The sequence below is a fragment of the Perissodus microlepis genome, chromosome 4 (assembly GCF_051167445.1).
Source record: "Perissodus microlepis isolate ML-2025 ecotype Zambia chromosome 4, ASM5116744v1, whole genome shotgun sequence".
Taxonomy (NCBI): Eukaryota; Metazoa; Chordata; class Actinopteri; order Cichliformes; family Cichlidae; genus Perissodus; species Perissodus microlepis.
The window spans coordinates 676,365-699,028 of NC_140464.1; the positions used below are offsets into that span (position 1 = coordinate 676,365).

The 22,664-nt window shown below is 47.6% G+C and overlaps 2 protein-coding genes and 1 long non-coding RNA gene across 3 annotated transcripts; 2 read left to right on the forward strand and 1 right to left on the reverse strand.

Annotated features, from left to right (window-relative positions):
- Positions 1-793: 793 nt before the first annotated feature.
- On the forward strand, positions 794-4,328 carry LOC146387893 (uncharacterized). Its single transcript, XM_084924924.1, has 9 exons — positions 794-920; positions 1,149-1,242; positions 2,085-2,208; positions 2,328-2,485; positions 2,849-2,991; positions 3,069-3,246; positions 3,443-3,582; positions 3,664-3,826; positions 4,113-4,328. Exons 1-9 carry the CDS (start codon positions 904-906, stop codon positions 4,176-4,178), a joined length of 1,083 nt encoding a protein of 360 aa, XP_084781050.1. The 5' UTR covers positions 794-903; the 3' UTR covers positions 4,179-4,328.
- Positions 4,329-7,763: 3,435 nt separating this feature from the next.
- On the reverse strand, positions 7,764-18,035 carry nr1d1 (nuclear receptor subfamily 1, group d, member 1). The gene is made up of 8 exons (XM_084924915.1): positions 17,951-18,035; positions 13,095-13,367; positions 12,922-13,010; positions 12,096-12,240; positions 11,367-12,007; positions 11,106-11,291; positions 9,715-9,925; positions 7,764-8,991 (listed from the first exon to the last, which is right to left on the reverse strand). The coding sequence occupies exons 1-8, from the start codon at positions 17,979-17,981 to the stop codon at positions 8,771-8,773; spliced, it is 1,797 nt and encodes a 598-aa protein (XP_084781041.1). The 5' UTR covers positions 17,982-18,035; the 3' UTR covers positions 7,764-8,770.
- Positions 18,036-18,336: 301 nt separating this feature from the next.
- LOC146387895 (uncharacterized) lies at positions 18,337-21,974 on the forward strand. The gene is made up of 3 exons (XR_014800005.1): positions 18,337-19,941; positions 20,546-20,708; positions 21,051-21,974. It is a non-coding gene; the product is annotated as an uncharacterized LOC146387895 (long non-coding RNA).
- The last annotated feature ends 690 nt before the right edge of the window (positions 21,975-22,664 follow it).

A 22,664-nucleotide genomic window follows, 5' to 3' on the forward strand; every position in this document is an offset into this window, starting at 1 on the left:
ATGCAGAGGGTTAGAGAAGAAGGAGAAGGCAGAGATTCGTTTTGATCTCTTTTAACATGAAGTTCTCGAAATCAAATGTTGTCATGATCACGAGCGTTCAATCAGAATATTATGAGTTTATAATATCAAATAAAATGTATATCAAGTAAATTTTTAAAGAATCTCAAAAACAGCAATAATTTTCTCTATTCATAAAACACATTTAAACGTCTTTTTAAATTCTTTCGGGTAAAGACTCTTGACCCTTTGTAAAAATGTAAAAGTTTAAATGTAATACACCAGTTTGTACACTCTGTCCTCACTCGACTCCATGTTTTACCTGAATGACCTGACGTGGCTCCTCCCCCTCTGCATCAGGATTAGTTAAACCTGAAAAAATACGCTTTTAATGTTTAGTATTTTGTTTCTTTCGAAGGCAAAAAAAAGAAGATGTTTACTTTATAATAAACTTGTTAGTTATCTTAGCTAAATTTTATTTCACAAATGCAAATACAGTAACAAAAAGCCTAATTTTAAACATTACTATAATGATGTTTTATGTTACATAAAATTGATTCGTGGATCACTTAACAAAAAGGCTGTGAAAACTATTACTATTTGTAGTAATTACAAATTATTTGAATGTATGTAATTCTTTGTATTACACCCCTGGCATATGTTAATTCTGTTCTGGTTGTGTACATGTTCTGTATACTGTTTCTTAATAAAGTTTAATAATTAAAAAAAAACAAAAAACAAAAAAAACGTTTTTAATGTTTAAATCTTTTTATTTCATGGGTGCTTTTCAGATTTCACCGCTGAGTGTCGCTGTCTTCAACACGATGATTGGCTTAACTGCCTGCAGCGTCACTGTCAGAGAGCCAATCAGCTCCCGGGTGGGAGCGCGGATATTTGAAAACAGAGATGGCGGCGGTGCGAGCGTAAGTCTGAAAATATTTAATATGTTCTGATCAATCTCATCAATAAATGTTTGTTTCCACTCCAGAAATCTTTTCACACGTGAACCGTGGGTCACGCGACGGTTTTCTGCCTCGCGTGATGAAATAAAACATTGAAAATCTGAAGTTTATTAGCTGTTAGCAGCTGAAGCTAACGGTCTGCGTCACCGAGGGTTCAGTATTGACGTTTGTTCGTTTGTTTGCTGTCAGCGTGCTTCGGCGTTGTGATCCGGCCCTGCTGGAGCCCCGCGGAGAACCGGAGCCGGACTGCGACCAGGCGGCGCGGATGGTGCTCTTCCTTACGGTCTGTGGCAGAAAATAGTCCGCCTACACCTCACAACACATCAGAGTCCTCGCAAAACGCACAAAACCCTGACCTCTGACCCCCACTGAGGGAATAGTTAAACCGTAAACAATGAAATGGAGAGCAGGCCCTGAGTTGGCTCAGTCACAAGTTTTAAAGTTTCTCACCTGAGTGAGGCCAGCCTGTCAGAGCGGACTTCATACCAGAGACACGAGGCAGCTGATACTCACACACGCAGTTACTGAGCAGTTTCCTCTGTGTGTGTGTGTAACACGTCACCGTGCTACAGCCATCCCTGCAACGTTAGAATAAAGTAGAGGAGGTGTTCAGCAGCTCCAGGCTGACAGCAGAAACAGACTCGGGTCTGATGAAAATCACCACAAATACATGAAGTCCAGCTACGAGGCTGAGAAACGTCAATAAGGAGGGACGCTGGAAGGCTTTGCTTTGTCTGTTCTCATTAAAAATGGCTGCCGTGTTACATGACTCACAGGCAGCAGTCTGGAGCGTGCCAGTGGTTCAGTGAGCTGAGCTTCAGTCAGTCTTCTTCTTCATGCTCAGGATCCAGATGTTTTGGTGTGTTTGATAAAGTCCACAGTGCTAACAGAACACACACACTGTGAGTGTTTGTTTATGGAATATGTTTCGTATACCTGTGCTCCTGTGAGTGGGTATGAACACTGAGCCCCGTCAGTGAGTCACCCTCATGTTTCTATGATGTTGTTTTATTGTTTAAGTTGGCTCTAATTTCTGTGTGACATCATCTCTTTTATGTTGTATTTACTACAATCAGCTGACAGATCAAAACAGTTCCCTGAAATCGTCCTGTCACGTGTGTTCAGGACCGCCGTCGCATGCAGAAGGTTCTGTGGCGTCAGCTGTTTGTCCTCGACGCCATGATGTCACTGCTGGAAGGACTGGAGTCTGCCCAGCAACTGATGGCACAGTCCTGCCCCCCCCAACCAGGTACACACACACACACACACACTGTGGTGCTGTCTCACCTGGAAAGAACACAAAGAAAGTGACTTACTGTGTGTGTGTGTGTGTGTGTGTGTGTGTGTGTGTGTGTGTGTGTGTGTCAGAGGGCGGGGCTCGGGGCAGGTGGAAGGCCCTGAAGGTGGAGAGCAGGTCAGGGGTGGAGGAGACCGAGGCGCTGCTCAGATCTCTGCAGGACAGAATCCAGCAGATCCACGACAGACGACACACACTCACACAGCTGGCTCAGCATCTGCATAGCAAGGTCACACACACACTTGATTTCATATCTTAGTGGGGGCATCTCATTGACATGATGCTTTTCCTTTTTACCATAACCTAACTGTGACTCTGACACTGAAACCATATTTTGAGCCTCAAAATGTCTTCAATCTTGTGGGGACGGACATCTGGTCCCCACAAGTATAGTCACATTCCAATTTTGGTCCTCAGAAAGACATCTCTCACACACACACACACACACACACACACACACACACACACACACAGGTTAAAGTCAGTCACTAAGAGTCGAGGAGGTGAAACATCAGGTAATCTTGCTTTTCTTTGTCGCCTCATCCTCTCCTCTCCTTGTCTCCTCCTGCCCTTGTCTCCTTGTTCCCTGCAGAGGCAGCAGAGTGAGCAGCTGGAGTCGTCTCTGCTGAACGCCCAGAATGCTTTGCAGTCATGTGACCTTCAGCTGGCCCAGTTGAGGGCGGAGTCAGAGGTGACGCTCGGTCACCTGATCGAGTGGCAGCGACTTAGAGACGAGTGAGTGCCACAAAGTCACGTGACTCTATTGAAGCCCTTGTGATTGGTCGCTAACCTGACTTCCTGTCACCTGGCAGGCTGCAGGTGCACGTCAGCGCCACGCAGGACGTCATGCAGATCAACCTGCTCGCCTTCAACCAATCAGAGCTGTGTGTGGAGCTCAGGCCACACACCTCTTCTGACTTGTTGTCCAATGAACTGGAGCCGCTGAGGCTGTCAGTCACCTGGAGCCATGACGACCGCTTCAGACTGCAGGTAAGGACACAGGTGTGCGTGATGTCAGGTTTCCTCCGACACTAAGAACTGTTAGTCAATCAATAATCAATACTCATTGAAACTGATTGGATATCACAGATGCGAGGGGCGTGTCTTACAAACTGTAGATCAATCGATCAGTGAGTATGTGTAGCCGAACTTCAAATGGAGCGTGATGAAGGTGTCTGATCCTCAGGTGAGCGAGGGGTCGGCGGGCCTCGCGGAGGACAGCCTGACGGGCCGACAGGTGGAGCTGAGCGCCGCCCTGCTGGAGGTGATGCGGTGTTATGTAGGGCAGGCCGAGCTGTTGTCTGAGATCCAGAGCCTGCGGTCCAGGTGAAGCGCTGACCAATTATTGAATTGACGTGGGCGGGGCCTCTTTCCCACGCCGGCGTTTAATCACCATTTATCTTTCAGCTTCGCCATTGACTGGCACCCCGCCCAGCGCCTCCTCGTCTACCTGAAGACGGCATCGCTGGTGTGTCACCTGGAGGTGGAGGAGGGATACCCGCGCGTGGGGCGGGCGCGCCTGCTGTCCGTTCGGCGGGACGGGCAACATGTGGACACATCTGGGCTGAAGGTAACAGGAAGCTGCTTCAGTCTGCTTTTAGGTGAAATTATCGAGTTTCAGGTGTGTTAGTACGCGAGGCTTGGACTCAGGGGAAGTAAAGGATGCTTGAGTCGCCGTGGTTACCCTGCACAGGTGGGGCGTGACAGGCGCCCCACTTTACTCCACCTCCCAAAGACCGCCTCAACCATTCATCTCAGTGGTTTTGATTTCACCTCGTGTGTTCTTGCTCCAGCTGCAGCGTCTCACACGAACGTGTGTGTGTGTGTGTGTGCGTGTGTGTGTGTGTGTGTCTAAGCCTCCCAGCGGTGAGCTGCGTCTGACCGAGTGGTTGGTGTTTCTCTACAGCAGTCCTCTCCTCTGAACGACGTCTTCCTCCTGTACCGTTTCCTGTCTTCTCTCACACATCCACCGGGGGTCGCTCTCTCACCTGCACATGTGTTACCTGCCCTGAAGTGTTTTTGTCTGTGATCACATGACATGAAAATAAACCTCTGCCTGCAGGACAAACTGGGTCTGTGAAACATGAAGTTTGTCTCTGATAAATAAAGAAGTTTATAGAATTTACAGAAGCATCAGTTTCACACAGAGGAAGCAGAAACTTTATCTTTAAACTAATAAAAGCATCCATCAGTCACAGCTGAGCTGAGTGTTCAGGTAACAAAGGGACTCATTTATGCACTCTAACAAAGTTTTCTAATTTAATGCAGTCAGTTATAAAAGAATAAGAAAAACTACTGAAAATAAAAACGTATAAAAAAATATTTAGGGAATAATGAAACTGTCAGTAAATATGTCAAATTAAAGGAATATTTACGAGAAAAAATAAACCAATTATTGAAGGATTTTAATCAATAAAAGCATGTTTGCAGAGTAAAACCATTTTCATTTTTAATAAAAAGGCTGTTTTTAAAAGCCCATTTCTGCCTCTAATCCAGTTAAAGAGGGCGACTGCTTGAGCTGGGTCTGTTTTTAAATGTAAACTTATGAAAAACGATGTTTGAAAACATTTCATGAACTTCTTTCATTTATAATCCAGCAGAAAAAAATGTTCATTAAATTCTTTAGCTGAAGCTTTTATTTTGTAAAGCTGCCACCGGGAGTCGCTGTTTCCTTTCGTGTTGCTGCCTGCTGCTTCCCAGCATGCACTGCTGCACCGATACTGTACAACGTGACGTAAGACACACACACGCATGTCCGCGTGATTAGATAACATGTCAGGGACATGTCACGCCATCAGAAACCAGACAGAGCGGCTCCTGAGGGAAAACCGAGCGCAGCCCGCGGGAAGACTTCCTGCTGCTGACACACCGGGTCACGTGTTCTCATAGAAACACGGAGACAGCCACGGAGCTCACGTGTGTCTGCAGAACATGCAGGTTTAACAGCACGTTTCTCACTGGGGCTTGGTTCAGATGCACGGAAGTGTAAAATCAGCCAAAAATTAAACGGAGTTTGGTGTAACAAATAATTCTAAATTACAGCCTGTAAAACTGATGCTCTTGGGCACATAGTTAGATTTTCACTGGTCTTTGGTCACAGCAAGGTGTGGAAAGGTCCACCTGGAGTCTGGTGAGAGGACAGTGGAGTAAAAGCAGCTGCTGGTTAGTGTGTATGCACAGGAGTCCGGCTGAAGAATGAGATAACTGCAGATCACTGTGGAGTTTCCCCTCCACGCACATCTCACCCACTCTTAATACAGCGTAACGTGGACGTGTGTGACTGCTGCTGAGTCACCAGTAGGAAACTGACATCAGGAAAATATCTGAGTGGACTAAGTGAAGGATTCTGTTCGTGTTTAAAATGAGCACAAATGTGAATGGAGTTTGGTTTGAGGGTTAGCGTACGAAAGCCAGGCTGCTTCGTGTTTTTGCTCCAAGCATTTACTGATTCTCAGCATCTCCTCAGATGAGCAGACTGAGACGGCTGCCAGGTGTAATAAAAGCAGCTATTATTAGCTGTAAATACACACGTATATGAGTGGAGTCTGGTGCGTCAGTGAAGGAGCTTTAACCCTGATAAACATCTGACTGAAGTGTGAAAAACACGTAACTGTAAAAGTGAACGTGTGAAAAACGGAACATTTTTGACTGGAGTCTGGTGGAGACTGCTTCCACGCGAAAACATCACCATGCAGGTGTGGATATGAAGCATGTGCCTGCAGCTCTGTGCCACACATACAAACAAGTGTGCAACATCTCAGTTTGTGTTATTGTTTATTGCCTGACGACCTCCTCCTGCTGTGGACCTCCTCCTCCTGCTGTGGACCTCCTCCTCCTGCTGTGGACCTTCTCCTCCTGCTGCTGTAAATCAGTGATCAGAGTGACCCGTTGTCACGGTGACGCACCACACAGCTGTAAACGTGTTATATAAGTACGCACAGCACTAAAAGGAAGTGATGTGCGAGTCCATCTGAAACTGGGACACAGTGCTCGTCTCCGCCCGCTGGCTGCTCATTGGGCAGTGGGGATGCTGAGCTCGAGATGCAGCTGGCCAATCAGAATCCAGAAAGTGGAACTTGGATTATGAGGCTGCAGTTCGACCTACTTTCTCCTCAGAGTGACTCACTTTCTCCTTCTTCTCCTGCTGTCCCACTGACTGCTGAAAGCTCAGAGCCAACAGGACACTAACCTCCAAAAACCCACCAATCACGATCAGCTTCACCTCATGCTGCTCAGACACACCTGGATGTCTGTTTGTCACAGTCTGCGGCTCTAAAATCAGTGAAAAAGTCAAAGGAGTCTGGTGAAGGAGAAAGCTGGCGCTGCTGTATTTACAGCCTATAGTTCATATGAAATATGATGTTTTTCATTTGTTTTAATTAATAGGTGATCGTGTCTCGTTTTTATATGAAACATTTAACATTTAACCTGAAATTACACATGAAATATTTTTTCTTTTCTTCTCATACTTTACTGTTCACAGAGAGATAAATATGTGTGATGGTGAAGAGACGACGTTAGATGTTGTATTTCAGTGACAGTAGTGCAAGGCACAAAAACGCCACCAGAGGGCAGACTGTGCCGCTGAGCTCAGACCCACTGGAATATAACCCTAAACACCTTTATATTCCACTAATAAAGGTGAGCTAGGTGACACAGACGAAGCTTCGTGTCTAAATAAACTAGAATAAACCCAACATGGAAGCACTGAGAGCTGCAGTTCCTGTGGTGCCCAGCAGAGGCAGCAGTGAGTCAGTCCCATAGACTTCCGTGTTAAAATAAACACGTTTGCAGCCTGACACACAAACCGCTTTGATCGTTACTTCATAACAACCGTACAGGGGAGGATGTGGTCATAACTCAACTGTTTAAAGTTTTCATTATTAGGGGCGTGGTCTCTTTGACTGACGGACGGATGGGGATTTGGCGCTTCTTAAATAAAACTGATTGTTCAGTTTTGAGATTTTTTTAAAGTTTTTACTGTAGTAAAATGAGTTTTTGTGACTGTTAGTCCCAACATCATGAGCTGCTTTACAGCCTCCTCCATTTTGATTTGGGGCGTGAAGAGAGCATATACAGCCTTCAGCACATACAGCTGCTGCGGTACAATAACAGAGAGCTCGAATCAGGCTCTTCTGCAGCTGCACCACCCGCTCTACAGCTGCAACTACAACCAGCAGCAGCTTGAGTCTGTGACATCAAACCCTGCCACTACAGCATCTCCACCAGCCGCTGTAACTGACTCCAGCTTCTCCTCCAACCACACTCATGGAGCTCTAATGTTGCTGCTCGCATCTGCACGGTTGGAAATATCAAAGCGGGGTGTCCTGTCCTGAACCGACCAATCAGAACGTGTCAGCAGCTGCTGGTGGGTAAAATGAGCTTCGCTGAGAGAAAACTGAAGGTCGTTTTACTTCAGCTCTGACTCGTCCAATCATCAAGTCCATCACAGTAACATCTTTATGATCAGTGTGAGTATTATAGATTCAGGACGACTCATGTGTGCATATATTTATATATCATTTTTATATATTTTTATGTAACGTCTTTACGACATAAACCACAGATTAAAACACAGAGATCTTCTTTCATCAGGTGCACTTCCTCACTCGTACATACTTTAATAGTCACGATATCTGCACAGGCATATATTCATATTAACCAAAAATATTTGTGTACAACAGATCTCAGGGCAAACAGTTCAAGTATAGCTGGATCTTTGTGTTCATGGCTATGTACAGTTTCTTTACAGAACATCAGCTGCATAAGGTTTGTCTGAGGCGTCGCCAGGTCACGCCCCGCCTCCTCCATCTCTGTAGTGGGTGGAGTCATCATTCCGGGCGCTCCCCAGTTTGGAAGTTCAGGATGAATCAGTTCGTACTGGAAGAGTTTCTGTTTCCTGCAGAGTGGAAGCGGAGGCCGCCGCAGTCAGAGATCGCCGGCGAAAATCGAAGGAGCTGATCCCAAAGTCCTTAAAATCATTAAAAGCTGCTGGATGCGTCCAGACGTTTGAAAGAGCTACTTTTAGTGTGCATCTGTCTCCAGCTGGGAAAACTTTCAAATTAAAAGCGTCTGAACTCATCATGAACGTTAACGAAGCTAAAATCAGACAGAATGATGACATCAACAGGAAGTGGAAGTGAAGCTGAACGAACAGGTTTCTTCTGTGTGAGCTCGTCAGTTAGCGTACTGTCGTCGTCCACGTCCTTCACGCTTCTCTCTTTTGTCTTTCAGACTTCCTGCTGGCGACGCTCCAGTAAAGTCAAAGAACTGGGCTGGCTAGGCTAAGCTAACGGTTTGGGCTTACACAGGTTAAAATAGTGTGGTTTAAAAATGGCAGCCTGTTCCTTTAAAACATCAACCAGCTGTTTTAAAGCAGACTTTTATTTTGGCGGGGAGACGCATGTCTTGAAAAGTTCTGCTGATGACATCATCATCCTGCCAGTCCGATGCGGTCTGGATGACGCTGCGATGCTGGAGAGCGTGGCGATGTGGCGACATCGCAGTGATGTCATCAAACGTCGATGCGGAAGGACAGCAGCTTCTCAGAGTGCATGTTGTTGAGCGTCCGCAGATCTGGCAACTTCAGCAGCAGTTTGGTGAAGCGTGGCGAGTCCACGTCGAGGTGCTCGCTCTGTGGGGCGACGGGCGACTTGTTGACCAACGAGCGAAGAGCGCGGATCAGATTCTCCTGCAGCTGCTCCACCGACGCCACGTCTTCGATGCCGGAGCGGTCTGAAACCACACGGAGAGGGCAGGTCAGCGAGCGACGGGCAACCATTACATCTGCAGCAACTGCAACAACTGTTACGTCCACAATTACTGCAACTGAACCAAACCCGGTAACTACCCCACCCACTGCATCTGCAGCAACAGCTGCAACTAAACAGTTTAAAAACAAACTCTACATGTGCAACTTCGACACACAACAACAACCAAAAATGATTAAATAAGCAACTAAACACAAGACATCAACTACGGCAACAACATCTACATACGCCGCTGCTACCTAAATCACTGCAACCACGACGCTTCGCTTACAGCAACAGCTTGAACAAACGGTACCTTTTGCAACTACACCAAACATGGCACAACCTGCAACTCAACAAGTTGGTGCAACTACAGCAGCAACAGCAACATCCCCAAAAGCTGATTCTTTCATCTGGAAGTTTTCAGAGGGAGAAACGTTACCTGATGATGACGAAACGTTTCTCCTCTGAAAACTTCCAGATGAAAGAATCAACTTTTAGCGATTTCCACACCTGGATGATTGAACGTGCATCGAAAACAACAACAACAGCTAAACCACACAAACTCGGGCTACACCCAAACTCGCCGTAGTTATGTGCTACAAACAGGAAGTTGATTTTCTATACTTCCTTCTTAAACTGTCAACACGTTGCTTAAATAACTGCGATACGTTTCAGCTAATCTACGGCGGCGGCGATCTTTGCTCACCTGCTGACACGAGCACCACGGCGGTGAAGAGTCCGAGCTCCTCGCTGTCCAGCTCCAGCGCCGCCAGCTTGTGGCTGAAGTCAAACATGGCTCCCAGCAGGTCCCTCATGCCCATCGCCCGCAGCTCCTGCAGGTTGTAGGTGGCGCCGGAGACGAACGTCACCGTCTGCTCCTTCATGTTAAACAGCGACGCAAAACGCACCATCAGCACCTGAGACAGGAAACAAGGACGGGCAATCAGTGAAAGCGCGATGATGTCACCGACACATTTAGGTTTCATCCAATCTCAGCCTGACACGAGTTTGATCAACCAACGAGGAGGCGTGTAACTACAGCAACATTACATCTGCAACTCCTGCTAATAGATCAACATCCTCTGCCTAGAAAACTCGCCACATCCAAAGTCCTGCAACTAAACACAGCAACTTCAGCCAAACACCGCCTATTACAACTGCAGCAACACGTTAACTCCTGCAGCTAAGCCAAATCCTGCAACAACAGCAACTATAGCAGCCACTACGTTTACAGCAACACTTGCAACTGAACAACAAGCAACTAGCCTAAGGAGCTGGGAAAGAAAGCTTTCATGACGTGGATGACTGCAAATCTACACAGAAAACAAGCAACTGCAACACAAACTACATCTGCAGCAACAAGTAAACATCATGCTGTAGCTCCAGGGACCACATCTGCAACAACTACAGACAATGCAGCATGTTCTGGCTCCTTAAGAGTCGCCCCTCATGTTATGTAGTGCTATATAAGTTCATGCAATCTTTATTTGTTTCTGGCACACTGTTCATTTTATTTTGACATCCTACCAGAAGTGCTATTTCTCATTACTTCCTGTCTAACGGGAGAAGGACAGTTTGCTACCCCTATGGCACATTCATGTATTTCAACAAAGCCATGCGATGCATCCAGTCAAATAAATCTGCCAGAAAGGAACAACGCTGTGGTTTTTCTACATGGGAAGATGGTTGTCCATCTGTCTAGTTAAGTGTCTCAACTCACTAACTTAACCAAATGCTGCAACAAGCAACTACTGCGACCGCTACGTCTCCATGAACAAATGCAACTAAACACAGCAACCTGAGCTTCAGATCTTTGACCTCGGGAACGCTAGTGGGAGTTTTTAAACACGCACTCTCGTGGACTCGAGAGTGAACTCAATGGTTTTTTCAAAGGTCAGAGGTCATTTCCCTAAAATGTGCTCTGATTGGATGACAGTGCTGTAACTGGCTGAGTGAGAAGACATGGTAAATATCTAGAGGGTGGGTGCAGCGCCCCCAGTTTGCCTAGTGGTCAGGTCGGGTACAGCATCTAAGGAATCTCAATCAACCAATCAGCACAAACCTCGCCCACTAAACCGAGTGACATCACAGGTTCACCTCAAAGGTGCCGGCCTTCAGCAGGGCCACCTGGTCGTTCTGGGACAGACCGCTGAATCCTGGGATATGTTTGGCGAACTCTACCACCTCCCTGACGGCGGGCGTGAAGGACAGCGAGAAGTCCTCCCATATCTGCTGCGGGGTCTTCGAGGGGTCGGCGTGAGGCTGCATGTTCATTGGACAAGCCTGCGGAGACAGGACAGCACCGTCAGCCAATCAGGTGACAGCTTGTAAACCCTCCCCCAGTGGATGAGCTCTTACCAGCACGATCCCCGTCTGCTTCTTCACTGGACAGCGCCGCTCCTGGGTCACATGACCAGCGGGACCGCTCTGCTGGCTTTGCCTCCCGTTGCTACGGTGAAGATGTGTGCAGCTGTTTTCCGGTAGGTAGCACTCTGTGGCCAGGTTGTTATTGTGGTGGTAGATGGTGTTGAGGCCGTTGGCATGGTAACCGTTTGGGCAGCGGTTGGGCTGCCAGAGCTCCGCCTCCCCATTGTGGTGGACGTGGTTATTGGCCAGCTTGTCGTGAGCATATAGGAACGTCTCGCGGTGAGCGCGAGCAATGGCGCTGATGGTGGAGTCCATCCCGGGGCTGGGGGGTGGGGAGCAGGAGGGGGAGGAGCTCTGATGGGCGGGAAGAGGCGGTGGGGAGGAAGAGGAAGCCGAAGCAGGCGGGGAGGGTGAGGAGGGGGCTGGAGGCAGGGCTGAGGGCTGAGGCCGGGGAGCGATGGTCACCCCCGGGCACGGCGAGGAGGAAGAGGATGAGGAAGAGGAGGACGACGACAGGCTGGCGAGCTGGAAGTCGCTCTGCAGCTGGTCGTTCACCATGTTGTTCATGGCGCTCTGCATCTCGGCCAACATCCTCTGCTTCTCGCGCTTCGGGATCCGCCCGAAACGCACCGCTGTGGACAGAAGAGGAAGAGGAGGAGTTAGGCCGGATTCAGAGTGTGCGGGCGTGCAGGTGGGCGTGCAGGTGAGGCGGGCGCTCACCGTCGCGGCTCATGCCCACAGACAGACACTTCTTGAAGCGGCACTGCTGGCAGCGGTTCCTGTTGATCCTCACGATGGTGCAGCTCTCGTTCTTCACACACTTCTTGTACTGGATGTTCTGCTGGATGCTGCGGCGGAAGAAGCCCTGCAAGACCAGACACGCCCACACCGTCACCTTCATCATCATCATCGTCATCACCACCAAGCCCCAAAACTGCCAAAATCCGCGGACTGTATATCCGGTCTTTAAGTCTGACGTCATTAGCCGCTTCAGGTCCCAAAGTCAAACGATCACTGCAGCATCACTGAGAGTTAAAAACTGTCTAAATTCTTTCATCTGGAATAAAATCATCAGCGTTGCTGCTTTACCAGGTGTAACAATGAAGTTTAACATCCATGAAAACAGAATTTATTACACTTAACGGAGTTAGAAGTTAGCAGGAAGTTAGCTCGCTAGCTTCCACCTAAACATGATATAGCATGTTCTGACTGAGAGATTTCTGAAGCATTCAAACGTACAGCTCTGCTATCACTTCCAACATAAATGAAGACAGAAAGCTAAACAGCAGTGACGTTTGTAGGGTTACTGAAGTTGGGCTAGCTGGTAGATAATGATGTGCTACGTGATTGCTAGCGACACAGCTATGTTAGCATAAACACAGTGAAGCTGGAGGATGAACGCATTTGAAAATAAACAGGAAGCAAATAACTCTGAAATATTACAAAAACAAAAGAATAACAGTTTTAGATTTTAATTAATTAACACAAATACTATCATTGAGTCAGTAGTTCCATTGTGTGTGTGTGTGTGTGTGTGAGATCTCACCTTGCAGCCTTCGCAGGCGTGCACGCCGTAATGGAAACCCGAGGCGACATCGCCGCAGACCTTACAGAGCAGCACCATGCCGTTCAGCTCTGAAACACAGTTACACACAGGAAGTGACATCAGAGGTTCCGTTCAGCTGAACACACAAACATGCAAACGAACTGCATACTTACTGGTCAGACTGGCCACAGACTTGCTGGGCGACGTCCTCAGAGAGCCGCCGTCGTCGCGGCCTCGAGGCGAGCCTCCCGCCGAGGAGGAGGCCGAGGAGGACCCGTCGTCTCCGGCTGACCCTGAGCTGGAGCCGGAGCTGAGGAAGGGCAGGGTGAGGGAGGAGGAGGAGGAGGTGAAGAAGGACTGGGAGTTGGAGTTCTCACTGTACATGGAGACCGGACTGGTCCGAGTGGGAGAGCCTCCGGAGGAGCCCACGTAGGAGATCACGCCTCCTGCAGGAGAGCAAGGGGAGGTCAGAGGTTATTGACAGCGGTGAGGGGGAAGCGTTCCACCTCTACTCCTCGAACGCTCTGAGCGACTCGGTTTTACTGCTTGTACACATCACAGCCTCCTCCTACAAAATAAAAGCCTGTAAGTGCTTATTTCTGCTCTTTGTTCTGCTCGTTGTGCAGCGCAGCGTGACTTTGTACCGCTGCTCAGCATAGGCGGGATTTAGACTCACACCTTCTCAGGTTTCATCAAAGCATCAGTGAAAGCTGCCGTGAATGTTGGTCTGCCACCAGTCTGCCGCCGAGCGGGCTCAAAATTAAGTGATCGGCTGCCACATGTGCACAGCGTCTGAGAGCGACTGTTTGCAGACCTGTTGCCTCCCATCAGCATCCTGTAAATCACGTGAAGCTCTGAGCAACGATTTCATCAGCAGCACATGCAGACTGTGATCGCTGAACACGATCGGCACAGCGGCAGGTTTGATCTCTGTGGGAGGCTACAGTCCTGTTTTTACCGCCGTGGCGCCGTGTTCGATGGCGTTGGACGTTATGTCAGGACCACGCTGCAGAGACGGGCCCTCTGTTTTGTAGTGTTCCCAAAATATTTGAATTTATCTGATTAAGTATCAGCCTCTGGTGTCCCTGTATGATACAATATCACTAACTACCTGACCCCACCCCACTGAGGTTGGGACAAACACGGTGACCTTTCACCTCGTGACACCCAGCGACCTTCACAGAGCATTAGTGTTGACTAACGATGTGTTTGTTAGTCAACACACGGCGAGGAGTCAGAAACACTAACAGGAGGAAACCCCTGATTCTTTGTTTGTTATGAGAGGATGATGTTTGTCTGCACATGTCAGAGCTGCACGTGACACACACACACACACACACACTCACACACACACACACACACACACACACACACACACGACCAGTGCGAGCTGTGATCACCTTCATGTTCTGCTGCTCAGACTCAGGCTGAATGTGTGGTTTGTGAGTCTGTGCTCACACACTCACACAGCAAGGCCCGCTGCCAGCTCACAAACTGGGTCACCAAGACAGGAACAAGGAGAGCAGCCGCCATCACCTTCACGCTACACGAGGAACCACAGCGAGCTCACAGACCAGCACAGACACACAGACAGAGGACTCAGAGTGGAAATGCAGACACAAACGAGTGCTGATGAAGGTCACGTGACGTGTTTATAAAGCTGCACATGGCCTCTGAGCGTCTGACCACAGAAATATCCGAGCTGTGCTCATGTCTGTGCTGAACCTGCTGCCTCCCTCCACCTCCCCTCCTCCCCCTCATGCAGCCTCGGCGGGAGGCTCGTGTGTACTCCGTGGTCACGCCCCTGAGACACGTGCCTGCTCCACTCAGACGGCTCTGCAACGGGACTGGAGCGCCAGAGGCCCGCCCACACCCACGCCTACCCTTCCTCTGCACACACTCTCACGTTCCCGCCATTCATCTCTCTCTCTCTCTCACACACACACACACACACACACACACACACACACACACACACACACACAGATCTGCAGCGTTTTCTGCTGCAGTAAAATAAGATTCTTCAGCTTAAACGTGACCACCTCCTCACTTCCTGTCATATATCTGCTGTTGCTATGGCGATGTTCATATTCAACAATCTAGAGTTTCTCGTAACGAGCTGAGTGTGAGCCAAGACTGCAGACTGCAGACCTCTATGACATCACAGAGAGTAAACTTGCTGATCCCAGAGGATGAATGAGAGCCTGCGGAGTCAGCCCAGAGTCAGATACAGAAGGATTATTATGAACTGTCAGTCATGCAAAGCTGCTCACAGTCCAAGAATAAGAAGGGAAAGCGAAGAGGAGGAGCTTGTTTTTGGACTCATTCTTCTACTCCCAGAGCGCGCGCGCACACACACACACACACACTGACACACACACGCCGTTGGATGTGTCAGAGAACATTTTGGGGCTGGCGTCTTGCCCCAGCTTGGAGGAACCAGGGATTGAACCACCAACCTTCTAATTGGCAGATGAGTTGCTTCGTCTCGTGAGCGACAGCCACTCAGAAATAATTAAAGCTGAAACCGCAGAAGAATAATAACCTTCATCTGACTTCATCAGTCACATCCTCAGAGGAGCAGTAACCAGCGTGCCCTGCAGGAAGCTCCACAAAGTGCATTCTGGGTAATCTGCAAAGGCTCCAATCAGACTGTGGGATAAGAAAGCTTCATTTCACCTCCACCTGACAACAGCATCATGCTCCAGCTGGGAATCATTTTCTAATAAAGTTTCCCGTTAGCGCTGACGCTCGCGGCGGTGACGTGGCACGTCTCTGCTGCTCACGAGGTCTCAGGACAGATCACATGATCTTCAGGTCCTCGTGAAGGTTTTAAACGATCCGTGCTTGGAATAAGACGCTGTGCTTCCTTCAGGCACTGTGCTGACCTCCAGAGGAGAGGATCCAGCTGCTGACACATGTTTGCCCTCTTTGACTGAGCGTAAACGTGTTTCATCAGGGTCTCTGCTCACCGTGTGAATTTCAAAGCATAAAAGTTGGATGTCACCGGCTAACGACTCGAGGTCGAACGCTGACGTGTCCTCAGAGTCTCTCTGACAGTGCTGCAGTGATGTTTTACTAAACGTTCTCTAAGAACCCTCTTTATCACCTTTTAAGTACGTGTTTAAGCGTCACGCCGCCATGTTTTTTAAAGTTGGTCTGAGGTTTGTGGGCGTGCTGCAGGGAAACGTGTTAGCTGAACTCTGAGCTGACAGGAAGTTCACACGAGCCAAACGCTCTTTGAACGTCAGTGCGGCGAATGTCTGTTATCATTGAGCTCAGCACCAGCAGCTGAGGCTCATGGGTAGTGTAGTGTCAGTAAGTGTCCGCTGTGATGAGCTTTAAACCACAAACACGGTGATCTGTGAGAGCGAGCAGAGCGGCGCTCTATCCTGGGGATACAGCAGGAATCCTGGATCAGGAATATCGGACTTCGAGCAGACATGGAGACGCTTCCATAAATCACGTACATCATTCACATCTGTTTTATTCCCTCACTCATTCACACCTCCCCTCCTTGACCTCACTCCCCTCTGATTGGCTCCTTTTGTCCCAGAAATGTAAATCAATCACCTGCACAGGTACATCGTCTCACCTGTCGTGTTCGTCACTGTGTTCAGGTTTTATGTCGAGTTTTATTTGTCGGTTTACACTTTATTACATCCTGTGATAAATATATCATTGTTATTTACATCAGTAAGCCTGCAGTCTGAAAAAACTCCTGTGATTATTTTAACACAGATTCATGTTTTTGTGTTCTTACGTCTCCCAGCAGCTTCACGTCACCGCGGTCAGCTGCAGGTGTCTGTGGCGAGGTGTGTGACGTGTCTCTGTGTACGGCTCAAACATCCTTAGTGGCATTTGAATAAAACTCTGCGACTCCTGCCTGAAACAAGCTGAGTGCAGTCTGTGCTGCTGCAGATAAAAGCCACACACAGAAACCAGCGCTCAGCTCTGTTTGCGTTGTTCTTGTCTGCGCCAGCAGGGGGAGACATAAGCACCCAAACTGCAGCTTTAACAGGTGAGGACAGGCGAGAGCCGGACTGTAACTATCATCATCGATGAACCATCAGTGTGTGCTAAAGATCCTCATCCCGGTCATCGATCAGAATCAGCCATGATCAATAATCTGATCACATACAAATACAAACTATAAAAGTGCAGAAGAAGAGAGCAAAGGCTCCTGACGTCAGTGAAAATGAGCAAACGTCAAACCACGTGACTGTGCGCAAATCTTTAAATGTGATCGTGTTTGGAGCACACAGGGGGAGGAGCCGGGGGAGGAGCAGCGGAATTATACAATGAGCTCAGGCTCAGTGGCAGCCAATCAGAGCCCGCGGAGCTCCGTGAAAACATAGCGCACATGGCTCGGTTTGCCGGTCCATGTGAACCGGCAACGGGCGCTCTGCTGGCGCGAGCGAGCGAGCACGTACACACACATTACTGCGGGTCCACCTGACACCTGTCCACCCTCCGACATGACCGCTGTCACCCTGACCCACTTACCCGAACACACGGGCGCAGTCACGTACACGGTCCCCGTGACCACCGCCGGACATGTGCCAAGCGGGACCCGCTGTTCCCGAAACCCGGCCACGGACACCTGCTCTCGGGGACCGCAGTGAGGGCAATGCGGGGTCCAGAACCTGGTCTGCACCTGAACCCGGTGCTCCCGCCCCCCTCACTGAGAGAACCTGTACCGCGGACACAAACACCGGAAAAGAGGTTCGCGCGCCACACAGCCGCAGGTGCTCAAAGCTTCGACCTGTGGTCCGATACTAACGATACCAACAGTTTACTCATCGACCAGTAACCTGCTTGTCTCAGCCTTCACCCCGCGCTGCTGCCAAACTCCATGTAAAATTTGACAACTTTTAAAACTCGACCCCTGAAGCAGCCGCAGAGACCCTCACACGCACGCGGACCAATCGGCGCTGTTAAAAGTCAAAATAAATGCGCCGCACGCGCACAGCGTCGCTCTTATCAGCTCTAATGTAAGCGCGAGGTGCAGAGTAGGGGACGTATTTACCTGGGTTGTTGTTGTTGTTGTTCGTGTCCATGGCAGCGGTGGTCACTGTGACATCCGAGAAAAAGTCACGCACGCGACCCTCGTTTAAAAGTCCCAGAAAGCTACCGCTGCGCACGCATCCCAGGCTCGGAGACGTGGGAGAAGAAACCACCACAGAAGAAGAAGCGGGGTCTTATTCTGTGAATTCAAACTACTGCTCCTGCTGCACGCGGAACCAAGCGATCCGTCCTGCTGCACGCGCGCCTCTGTCTGCCTGTCTGTGTGTTTTGAAACAAGGCGCGCGCGCAGCAGGACGCTGACGGTGATGATGATGAATGTGCGGGGGCCGCCGTGCCCGCACGCGGCAGAAAACGGGACCATGTGACCGCGGGGAGAGCCTCGTGCCCCAGTGACACACTTTCCCGCCCCTTCTCTGTGCTGCAGCCGCTCGTTTAAACCTCCGAGCACGTGGAGCCGGCTGCTCCTCGCTCAGGGGCATTCTGGGATTCGTAGGCGGAGATTTTTTTTTGTAGTTTTTAAAACATAATTTTAATGCTTTGACCAATCATTTAACGTTATTTATTACTACTTATATTTATGATTACTTATTCTACTTATGAGCCAAAAATGGACTCCACATCCTCCGGACTAACGATATCAGAGCTCAGGTCAAAGCCTGCAGCTCTCTCATGGGGGGCATCGGAGCTGACAGCTGGCACATCTGGAAAGGCTCCATCACTGCTCAAAGGTATAAACAGGTGTTAGAGGAACATCTGCTCTGACACCTGCTCCGTGCTGACGTGTGTCTCTGGGAGGCCTTCGTGTTTGAGCAGAACAACGCTAAATCGCAGACTGCATCTGTCCCAGCCGCACGGCCGCTGAACCGGCCCGCCTGCAGTCCAGACCTCTGACCAGCAGACAACATCTGGAGCATCATGTAAGCAACAACAGGACGAAGCAGAGCCAGGACTGCTGAACAGCTGGAATCCTTCATCAGACCATCGCAGACTGATGTTAGAGAGGAAACATGAAGCTGTCCAGGAGGTTTTGTGAACTGCAGCCTGGCGTTTCTTCTACAGATGTTTACTCAGCAATAAGAAAATAGCGACACTCCACTCACACCCTCACTGTTGATGCGTTCATGGTGCAGATGTAAAGTCGCAAAGCATTGTTCAGCATCCAGTTAGCGCTGCAGAAGAGGAGCAAACAGCAGGGAATTTCAACAGCAACTTTTCTAACAGCTCAACAAACATCAGCAAACACACAAAGTGCTTATGTGACGTTTGACACTAAACATGTGTGCTGTAGTTCAGAGGGAGAGAAACACGGGGTGTGACACTCAGAGATGGAGAAAGATGCAAAGAAGAGGAAAAGTAAGGGACATTTTATTTAACTTCATACATGATGTGTTACTGAACTAAGATCAGAGCATACAGACTTTGTGTTCTTCAAACGCTGCATGAAAACAGCTGCTCAGCGGTCTGGTTGTTTAGTGCGGGCTAAGCTGGTTGGCTGTGGCTCACAGTGATGAGTCAGACTGGGGCCCAGCAGCTGTAACCTCTGGGTGACGTCTGCTGGCTCTTTAAATCAGTGCTGTGAGGTTTACAGTCACAGCTCCAGCATTTATGGTCAAGGACAAAGTAGGAAGGTCCTCTCTTTACCACACTGAATATTACCCAGCATCCTTTGCTGTTACTGGAGTCAGTGCAGCGTGACATTTGAGACAGCAGGTGGTGCAGTTGTTGCATTTAGCAGGATTTAAGTGGGACGTTGAGAAGGGTCTGGCTGCAGCCACTGGGGAGCGCCATATTGGGACCTCCACAGTAACCGGAAACACGTGACCTCCACAGTAACCGGAAACACGTGACCTCCACAGTAACCGGAAACACGTGACCTCCACACTAACCGGAAACACGTGACCTCCACAGTAGGCGGAGATACGTTCCCGCGTGGATTTGTTTTTTTTGTCTCGTTCCTGCATGGATCATTAACCTTGCAAATCGATCGTAAAGGTTGGTACAGAGTCTTCCATGTATAAATTTGCTGTTAATAATTATATAATTCTAGGAATCATCTACTTTGCTTACACTGATGTTGGCACTTTGTTAGCGTTACAACAACAGTCAGACCCCCGAGGTATCTAGACTTAAGTAAGGAACGTGTGCACTTTCAACACCTCTGACTAGCATTTAGTGGTCCCTTTCAAACGTATTTGATTTTTGCTTGTTATTGAACAAATTCACTTCACTGCTTTTCACTATCTGACATCAATGCACATCGTTCCATTTACTGCATATTGCGCTTTATTCATGTCTCTCATTCCACCTGCATCAACATTGTAAAGTTTGTTACAAAGAGATTTATACATTTATAAATACTAATATTCTCTATTCCATTCTGTTCTGCTTTTTTATTGCCCAGATTTTAGTTAGCCTTTGTTAAATTGTCTGTTATATGTCAATAGATACGTATGTCACAAATAAGTGTCTTGTAAATTATGTTTTTGTAAAGAATTTTGTCCCCAAATCTCTTACATGCTAACTGTAACGTGTTATTTCTGCTAAAACCTGAACTTAAAGTGTATATGGTGTTTATCTGTTTTTCTCTCTGTTTTAGATGCACATATCATATTTGAATTCTGCCTCCAAGCCAGAATTGCAGGAATGCACCACGTGTTGGCTGTTTCACTGCCCTCTGTGCCCCACTCTCAGCCCTACTGTCAGGGCAAAGATTGAGGAGCATATAAATGGACACATTAAAAATGCTTTGCCTTTCAAAGGTATGTTGGTATTAAATATACCTCATAGTTAAAGTTATAAATATGCACTTCTTTTCAGCACCTCTGCAGTCTCTTTGTTGACTTAAATGTTGCTTTTCACATGGTACAGTTCAGTTCATTCATCAGCAAGAGAAAAAAGTGTTTTCATTAAACATTTTTTCCTGTTCACCACATTTCCTGACAGCTCTTGTGATCCACACCATTTTGCTTTCATTATTGAGGACGGCTTGGATATTTTTGTTAATATGTACAATCTGATTGTTAGATAAACTGATTGCATTCTATACAACTGCATTTAAATTACATGTTGTTGTTTTTCTTCTTTTTTTTTCTCTCTTACAGACAAAATGATACGCCGGCGCACTTTCACTGCCCTGTCTGCAACATGACAGTCATACAGCGTGGGGATATGGCAAGGCAATTATTGTCATGTCAGCATTCAGGACTGCTCCCCACTGAACTCTCCGTGGAGCCGCATGTCCCTCTCGATGTCTTGTCTCCAGCATCTAAACCATTTTCTGGATCTTGGGTAGAACATTCATGTGCTCCTCCCTCTGTGCTAAATGAAACTGCGGCTTGTGGAAAGTCCATGAAAATGAAACGCCCTCACTGTGGTCTTAGTCTTCTTACAAAAAAAAAACTTCAAGGCTCACATGATGATGAGGAGGCATTCAAACAGGTCAATAGATGTTTGCCTGGCCTGTCATCTGCAGTGTTTTTGTGTGGAGGGACTTCTTCCTCTTTGTTTTTCAGTTTGCAGAGGACATGGAGCTCTTTTTAAAAGCATGTGCTGACGAGCAGGGACTACGGGTCAATGTGATGTTTGACACTTAACGGACAGATGAAGGCACTGGCTGTTTGTTTGTGTTTTTTATGTGTTGTTGGTTGTTTTCCAGTGTACAGAATTCCAATTAAGCTTATTATAAAATGTTGTTCACTTGTTTTATGGCCATACTTATAGTAAAAAATGTAAGTGTAAATGTAACAGCATTGTTTATACTTGTAACTTCAAAGTAAAAAGCTTACAGTTGCTATTAACAGTAATGTGTTTTCCTGTAATCAATAATATTTTTAGACATTTTACGAATTAACCCTTTGATCTCTATCCTGGCCATTTTTGGCCACTTCTTTTTTTTGTGACTGCTACACTGCAGTGGATCAAAAGAATGACACAGGTTTGATCTTAAGGATCTAATAGTTGCGTGTGTTTGTGCGTGACATTGTAATGCAAACATGTATTTGCAAGATAGACTGGAATAAATTATGACGCATCAAATATTACACAGGCTGCAGTGAATTTTTGTTGATACGGACTATTGAGCTTTGAGTTTCCCAGTCAAACTTAGCTTTGACCGCATGCTAAAAACACTTTTACTCTTGTGCATTTCATAACAAGACACCATAGCCAAAATATTAACAAAATATATATTAATAAAAGATTCAAAGCTGCAGCACATACAGCAACAAACACCGTTAGTAAATGTGTCTTGGAGTTTATGCAGGTACAGAAAGTGCTGCTGCTGTAAGTAAGCGTAACAGCTTCCAGATCACTTATTTTTCTGGAAAGATGGCAAGAAGGGAATTACTGCTCATTTCTACAATCTCCCAGATCTTGGAATACAAGCCTTTGTCCCATGAAAATCACTTCACAGTACTAAGAGTCCACTAAAACCTACAAATGAAGAGTCATCCTGGAAGAAATAGGGCGCACACTAGTGAACCTCAACAATTGCAAGACAGCCTTGTCCCCGATGCTTATATGAAAATAAATAAATAGGAAGATTTATGAAACCATTAGGACTTTATCACCTTTTTATCTGAAACGGTACTGGTACTATATATAACCTAACTGGCATTTAAAGAGTAAAAAAAGAATGTAGATACAATTTTGGTTTTAATGAAAAGGACTGGTGCTAATTTAAAGAGTCACGTCGGTAAAAGTAGATAAATGTTTTA

Excerpts from the sequence above, each read along its gene's own strand:
- LOC146387893 (XM_084924924.1), top strand. Across the intron at positions 1,243-2,084 it reads GGATGGTGCTCTTCCTTACG|GACCGCCGTCGCATGCAGAA; the intron begins GTCTGTGGCAGA and ends ACGTGTGTTCAG. Across the intron at positions 3,247-3,442 it reads ACGACCGCTTCAGACTGCAG|GTGAGCGAGGGGTCGGCGGG; the intron begins GTAAGGACACAG and ends TCTGATCCTCAG.
- nr1d1 (XM_084924915.1), bottom strand. The coding sequence starts at position 17,981 with ATGGACACGAACAACAACAACAACAACCCAG. Across the intron at positions 12,241-12,921 it reads ACGCCTGCGAAGGCTGCAAG|GGCTTCTTCCGCCGCAGCAT; the intron begins GTGAGATCTCAC and ends CTGGTCTTGCAG. Across the intron at positions 12,008-12,095 it reads TGTGGGCATGAGCCGCGACG|CGGTGCGTTTCGGGCGGATC; the intron begins GTGAGCGCCCGC and ends TTCTGTCCACAG.